Below are 8,089 nucleotides of genomic sequence, written 5' to 3' on the forward strand. Positions count from 1 at the left end.
ACACACACACACACACACACACACACACACACACACACACACACACACACCCTCTGGGCCTAAACAACCAAGCTCCATCAATCAGGACCAATTCTCACAGGCTGCCTGGAGAAGCACCATCACTATGGAAACCAAGCCTTAACTATAAACCCGTCTTGCTTTGTCTTGTTTGGAGGTTTTCACAGAGTCACTTCYAAGAGAAACCTGCAGACTGAGGCTAAAACTTGAAGCAAGCAAAAAAAAAAAAGGAGAACATTTACAAGTAAAAACAGATTGCCTACTGTGATCAACAACAACAACAACAACAACAACTTCAAAGATTTATCTGTAACACTAATTATTTTTCACTGATATCACAAGAGGAGTTTTATACACAGGAGTCCTTCATCTCGATTGAGAATCACTTGAAATCTTGTGATTTTCTGTTAAATATGATTATCTGAAATATCTTCAGGGAAGGTTTTTTTTTTTTAAATAATCTAGACTTCAGCCTAAAAGTCAGCTCCTCAGGGCATGTGGGTCAGTTTTCTTTTCAATTTAAGCCGTACTTTAACTTTGCAAGCTTAAGGCCTAATGAAACCAATACTTTTCCAATTACATYATTAGGAAGAAAAACTAATTGGAATTTTCTCTCGGGGCAGCTGCTTTTGTAACCCATGCAGTGCAGAATGCCATATTTTTTAAAAATGGCGTTTACTTATTGGAAAATAAAATGTGTCATTTTAGAAAACTTTGGTATAACATTAATATTGTAGGAAAACCTATACTTAAAAGTTTTACACATTTCAAAAACATTCCAAAAAAAGGTAAAATTGTGTTTTATATACATACTTGTCAAGTATCTTTATTCATTTTTAACAAAACTATATGAGTCTAGCTGTTGTTTAGTTTTAATAAGCACTATAAATTTAAGCAAGCCAAATATTCCAAAACTAAAGTTTAAAAAATAAAAGAAACACACAAATCAGAACAAGATGAAGGGGAAAAATAAAAATAAAAAAGAGACATCAGTGTTGAAGGCGTACCAAACAAAGCCACAGATCAGATCAATCAGTTCACAARGGACTTGCAGAAAGAAGAGATTCAGTGTGAAGTTCTGATGTGTTGATACCCAGAGGTGAAAAACTTTGCCCAACCACAATGCTGTCAAAGCAAAGCTGCCTTCTCTTTAAAGAGTGGCGCACTAGTAATATGCACAAATTGGTCCCACTGAAACCAGCGTTCAAGGCTAAAGAAAAAAAAAAAAGCAAATGGCGTTAAGTATCCTTCAACCTATTGGAAATAAATAGACTTCAGTTCCTCAGAGAAAAGAYGGAAATTAAGCTTAAGTGTGTGGATCTGATATCAATATGGCCACAGAGCGGTAGTGAGGTGAAATGAGAATAATTTTGTTACATTTAAAGACTCACTTGAGGCAATTGACACTTGGCTCATTAAATGAAGAGGACACCTCATATTGCCAAAGGTGTTATGGGTCTGATCAAAATAAATGACAAAAAAAAAAACATAAAGCCTTTTTCTCTCCACTGAAAATAAAACATACAAAAATGACACACAAATCGAATTATGGTGCAGTCTTGGAGGATAATTCTTTCTTATCGCATGCAGATGTATAATTTATTGTTTTGATTTTTTTTAACCTGCCTAAGTTAAAAGATGAATTTCTTTCAACTGTCAGACAGACGGTGGAATAGCACCCTTCACACATTTCAATTTCATGTAGTTCTCTGTCAAAGTAACTTCCTGAAACATCACTCAAGCCAGTGGAGCATGTTAGTGGAAACAGGGCTAAGAAAGAGAAACGATGACAAACAAATACAAAGTCATCATCACTGAAGCTGCAAGCTTRGAGGACAGCTTCTTTATCTGATGTGCTGTCCAAAAAATGTCYTTTTAAAAGAAGACTTTGATCAAATGAAATTAGATGGGTTTTTTCTGCTATTGCCACATTTATTTTTATTTTTTTAGAGAGAAATATTAGCAGTGGTGGGCACAAAAAGAAATTAAATGACATTTGACAATACTTATGATAAAGTATTTGCTATTTGTTGTTTGACTAACTACAAATGGTATAAATGAAAATATATACTCCAACAAAAGGGCTTTTATTCTGAAAGGGTTAAACTGGAAGTATCAMAARTTAGACAGAGMTATAACTTTGGTTTGGATTGGTCAATTTGCCACAGTTGATCCCACCCTCCTACAACAGGTTGTGTCAATCCTACCGGTCTGAGTGACAGTCATGTTAGCATTTAGCGGTTAGTGTTAGCTTCCCCTAATTGTTAATCTCTTTAGTGGTTTACTGTTAGCGGCATTAAGATTCTTGTTTAGCAGATTAGTGGTTAGTGAAGCTAGCTTTTTGGATAGCTGTGCCCACCAATGAATATAAGGAGTTGCTGCAGAGCCCCAGCGAGTTGCAGCAAAAGCATCAGCCATAAAGCACATCGTGTTACACACAAGGGTAAAGGAATAAACAACATGTCTACAGCGTGAAATGTGTGACAGCAACCAACTACCACCAACAAAGCTGATCAGAAAACCAGTTTGGGGAGTTAATTTTCTTTCCAAAAAGGCAAATTTCTCTAATAAATCATGCCTAAATTATTTCACTTGCAATTAAATACTGATAGTTTAACATGAATTTCCTGTCCAGCTACAATTTCCAAGGGTCCAATGCTGAAAAATTCAACCAGAGTTGAGCACAAACCAGCTATTTGATTCAAATATTCACACAACTAATGCTATCAAAAATTTACTTGTTTTCTTTCTATCTATTATTTTAAAGGGAATAAAAAGCACAACGTAAAATCTGAGGTGCAGCATGAATCCACAGGGTGCAAATAAAAAATGAATTTGACAGAATTTGCTTGACAGCGTTTGTCTCAAACATAATTTAACTGGAAAAGATAAAGTGTGAGTGAAGTGCAGGGAAACACATAAAACGCAGGCAAGATATGAAGAAGAAGAAGAAGAAGAAGAAGAAGAAGAAGAAGAAGAAGAAGAAGAAGAAACAACTCCACTGTGGGGCTTTCTTTTGTATTTCAATGGGCAGGCTCAAAGAAATGTAAATAATTAAACACCTTCACCCCATCACTGTGAGCTCTGGGCAATTATTATTACGAGTTCTCTTCCAAGAATGCTATTGCAGAGAATTCTAAACGACCAAAGGGTTTATAGAAGAAGAGGGCGAAAAAAGGTGAAAGGTCATTCAACATGGCTAAATAAGTTCATCTACCAAACCAAAACTCAAAATACAGAAATATTGTTAGAGAAGAAAATACAAACTCAGGTATGACACAAACTAGGAATAATGAGAGAACAGTATTACTTCCCCTGAACAAATGGTGACTTTTGTTGCTTCTTTWAAAAAAATAGTAGAAAAATATGATTTTGATGTTTTGTTTATTTTTGTCTGCACATTCAAATTTATGGACTCTTGAAAATGGTTTTGAGGCTAAAACTTAACAATTCAACTATTGCCTTTACTTGTAAAATTAATGCCAGACACTGCTATCTAGTTTTATAGCTGTGTCTCAACAAATGTTATAGGCCTGTAAGTCGATCAATGAGCCACAGCAAACCATTGACAAAGCTGAGGTGACAGCGCACATAAGTATCTTTCAGCATCCGCGCGCGCACACACACACACACACACACACGTGCATGGATCTGAATACAAATGCATGAAAACATGCAGACAGATATAAACTTGAACACAAGCTAAGCATTAATATAGTTGGGGGGAGGTAGGATTTATTGGGCCATATTTCTTTCTCTTTTGATTAAAAAACGTCTTCTTCTCGACGTGATTTATGTGTGTAAATAAAAAGGAATGGAGGGCAGGGAGAGTCGGAGAGAGGGAGGGGCGCGAGGGGTGGGGATGACATCATGCTTTCAGTCGGGCTTTTCTGCCAAACGGTGGCATCCTTTCAGTCCGTAGAGTGGGAGTGAACACAATCGGACAAAGTGCACTACTGTGTGGGGGTTGTGTGTGTGTGTGTGTGGGGGGGTTCGGCTTTGGTGACATTTGGGGGCAATTTTAAGACAAAAATCCTACATTTGGGGACAACTGGTGCATTTGGGGACCTAAATCGAGTCCCCGTTTGGTTTAAATGCCATTGGTGGGTTGGAGGTTGGGTTTAGGACCAAGGTGTGAATTGAGATTAGGTTAGTTTTAGGGTCAGGTACCTGTGAGGTTAGCCTTAGGGTATGTGGTCAGGGTTAGGCTGTAGAAATGTAATGGAAGTCGATGAAATGCCCCCAAACGGGTAGCTGTGCAAACATGTGTGTGTCTGGAGGTGAATCAGAGCAGCTAAAGGAAGATAGTCTTTGCATCTGTGTATRTTTCCAAACATATTAGGATGATAGCACTGAGTTGTCCCAAAAAGAGAGAAGAGCGAGGTAAAAGAGACTGAAGAAAACAAGCAATGTGTCTATTTTTCAGGTAACAAAACTCCAATGAAAATATCTTTTTAGCAGCTCTTCAATACATCAGACATCTGTTTGACATCAGTCTGCGGGTAATTTCAGATTTTTTTTTTGCCATATGGACTGACAAACTCTCCAATTATGCGACCAGACACTCAAACCACCAGGCAATCACAGGCAGACATCTCTATTGCAACATAAGAAAAAAAAGTTCTTTGAGTTATCATGAGCCCCTAAAAAATGCTAATTGTTAAAAGCGTAAAAGGTTAAAAATCCAATTTATCTTGTAAATTACATTTAGAGACGTACACAATACGTGAGTCAAGACATAGAGAATTCTTTACCTCGACTGCACACTCCCCAACACCTCGTTCAGGATTTACAAACAATGAAACCCAAGAGGGAACCTCCCCACCTTACCATCACTCTTGTTGATTTTCTCTGCGGAGCCTCCCCTTTGTTTTGTCTCTTTAAAGCTGCTCTAAGCCCATCTTAAAAGGGAAATGATGCAGAACAAATCCTAAGCAGGAGTTGACAGTGCGGGATAGGAGACTACTAATGCTCCCCTATTACTGACATCCAAATCAGTAAACAGTGTATGCGTGTGACAAACATGCTGTCGTTCTGAGATGAGTTATCGGTCTTTTAACTGCATACTAAATACAAGTATTAAAGCTCACTATATATGTAAAAAATATAAGACTTGTATAAAACATAACTAAAGTATCTTGTTTATCCATCTGGCCATAAGTTATTTAAATCAAAACAAGCAAACTCCCACAGATGAAGCAGATGTTTGGTTCAAAATGTTTTTCTTGACCTTGATGCTATTGTACATTTTGGTGTCCTTTTTTAAAATCTATTTCATTTAAGCTATGCAAAGTAAATTACCCTAAACTTGTACACTTGCTCAATTAAAAAAAGGTGTGAGTTTACCAAAAAATAAAAAAAACATCCACATGCTGTTAGGAATGTAGTGAAATCATGGATAAATGTAGTTAAAGATTTAATCAAAAAGCCCTCACTGCTGTTTCTTAAAGGCATCTGCATACTCTCTCCAAACTGACAAAATCGGGTGTCATTAGCTATGTTTACATGCACAAAATTTCTGGATCRGATTGAAACGTGTTCGGATTAAATAATCCGAATGTCCCATCTACGTGGGCACAAAATGAATTAATCTGATCCGGACTTTTATTCATAYTAGAGGTACTGACATTCGCAGAGTTGTAAACTTTAAAAAACACAGATGTTCTACTTAYGTGATGAACATAAAGAAACAGGTTTTAATAATGGTGGAGATGTTACTGCCCTCCTTGTTTTTTTGTTTTTTATTTTTTTGCGTAGCAACGTWTGCCGTTTGTCTCCCTTCTTTACCAGATGAGAGRGCAGGAGGAAGTAAACATCCTTGAAAGTTYTGTGCTGCTGGCAACTKCAGCGCTGCTATCCCTCCCATCCCATAAGATCAGAAACCAGTGGATGAAAGTCAGAAGTCATGAGCAGTCTGATCCGTTTTCCACTACCAGAATAACATGATCAGATTAAGTGTTGGCATGCACGCCGCTCGGATTATCAATGGGCATAAAACATCCCTCTCATTCTGATTACAAATTCATTTGGATCGAGCTGAATCAGATTTGAATATTTGGATGGGGGTGTTTACGTGAGGGATTTTTATTATATTTTTATTGGCTGTTTAATCTGATWACTTATGTTCATGTAAACATAGCTAGTGTCACAGATGCATGATGCRGYTTTGARTCWKCTGCCCCTTCTTGTCMCAACCTGCCTWAAGAACTTTTCACACCCCTCTGAATAAAAACGTACTGTGTGACTGGTCAGAAGTTAATGGGCGTGTTTTTTTAATTCTTTTTACTTCAACTACTCACTTCCAGAATCCTACTGTTGTACCAGGACGCAGACATTTATAAAATGYCCGAAAACTCAGGGATGGAGATAAAACAGAWAYTGTACATGGAGGAATCAGTCTGCCAAAACCTGTGGAGCACGGTATGTCTCAGGGGCTATGAGCCACAACCATGTGACCACACGTCTTTGGATGGAGTACACGGAGGCCGTAAGACATTACACAGAATAGCTGCGTGATTGTAAAAGAGTAACTTTTCATACTCACATAAGGCCTGGGAGCAGGTGAGCAGCAGCAATAGCAGCAGAGTRATCACATGCAACAGGAACGGCAAGGAGAGACGGCGGGCATCACTGGTGGCCATCTTGGCTGTGGCGGGGGGGAGGGCAGGGGCGGGACCGATCGACGACCTGGCCGGGGAGCCGAGGCCCCGGCTGTGCAGGAGAGTTTGGGTCTTCACRCAGGACTGCTTGGCACTCTGGAAAAGCACAGAACACATATGCATAAACATCAGATGTTTTTAAATATATATATTTTTTACAATTGCCTTAAAWTTTTTTGGAAAGGGGTGTTTTGTGTTTTATTTTATAAAATAGTTGCAKGTGTAACTTTACCTAAAACAACAAATTGTTTAAAAAATGTTCAGTGAACAATTGAAATTGCAAGAAACTCAGCTGCTTGGTGACATTTTTTGCTACATTCTGTAAGCATCACGTCACACAAACATAAAACTGTTGCATTTTGCCACAAAGCATCTACTCACATCCCTTAGATTGCAAAAGAATTCTTGTTTATTTTTTCTTTTTCTCCCCCTGTAGTCTAATMGCCTGATCGTCACTTTTTTGCTTATCCCATTGACTTGTAATTACACAGGCATTTGATGATATTCCAGGCATGCTCTCTTTGCTTTAGTCAAATTGCCAATAATCCCACAGCATAAACGAAAAGCAGGGTCGACACCCAGCACACTCTAGCTCYCTCGCTGATGTGGCTGATGCGGCACGGAGCTACTCCGTGGTTACGCACACCCTTTAATTATAAACAAATTAATGAAGAGCATGTGTTATAKCTGTTAAAATCCATTTTCTACACTTTCGCAAGCACTTTATTGAAAAATGCGACAGCAGTTGAGCACAACAGTACTGTATTTCTAAAAAGGACTCCGCAACTTGTAGCGTAGTCTGCCTCAGCAATTGAGCTGCAAACAAAAAAAGAAAAAAGAAAAAAAATACAAGACTGTTCAATCCCAGAGGACCAAAAACACAAGACAGAGGGTCAAGCACCTGTGACAGCCAGGATCTGCCCAGCTTTATTGTCCTTCTGAAAGACAATGAACTCCTCTGAGATCCGGGGAAGGTACCACTCAGCTGAGACTACGAGGGGTGAGGGCCATTCTCGAGAAGGGAGATTAATTACCTGCGCACTAGGTGGTTAACAGGGTACAACAGTGCAAACTGTGCCGAGTCTGTGCAATTTATAATTTTTTTCCCTATGTGACCAGGAGGTCAAAAATACTGGATGCAAGTTTGAACCCTTTGATCCTCAGAACAGTCACTTTCAAGCTGTCTCCGGGGGCAGTGTAAAAGCCTTACTTGGCTACACACTACAAGTTTTCATAAGATGTGTTTGTGACTGACTGCAGTTATGAAATGGCATTGCAAATTCCACCAACCACATACAATCGGACTCAAGGACGCATGGGACAAAAGAAGGCTAGTTTGATSGCTACTACTAAAGTAAAACAAGATAAAACATACTGTATATACTTACATGGCCAACACATTTAATCCAATC

The 8,089-nt window shown here is 38.5% G+C and overlaps 1 protein-coding gene across 1 annotated transcript in view; it reads right to left on the bottom strand.

Annotated features, from left to right (window-relative positions):
* ptprsa (protein tyrosine phosphatase receptor type Sa) overlaps nucleotides 1-6,670 on the bottom strand; it is a gene marked incomplete at its 5' end in the record, with an annotated part of 143,769 nt that extends 137,099 nt beyond the window's left edge. Inside the window, 1 exon segment of the mRNA XM_014010777.1 lies at nucleotides 6,563-6,670. Within this exon segment, the coding sequence (XP_013866231.1) occupies nucleotides 6,563-6,659 (97 nt within the window).
* Nucleotides 6,671-8,089: the final 1,419 nt, after the last annotated feature.

Source organism: Austrofundulus limnaeus, unplaced genomic scaffold (genome assembly GCF_001266775.1).
Source record: "Austrofundulus limnaeus strain Quisiro unplaced genomic scaffold, Austrofundulus_limnaeus-1.0 Scaffold73, whole genome shotgun sequence".
In the NCBI taxonomy this organism is placed as follows: domain Eukaryota; kingdom Metazoa; phylum Chordata; class Actinopteri; order Cyprinodontiformes; family Rivulidae; genus Austrofundulus; species Austrofundulus limnaeus.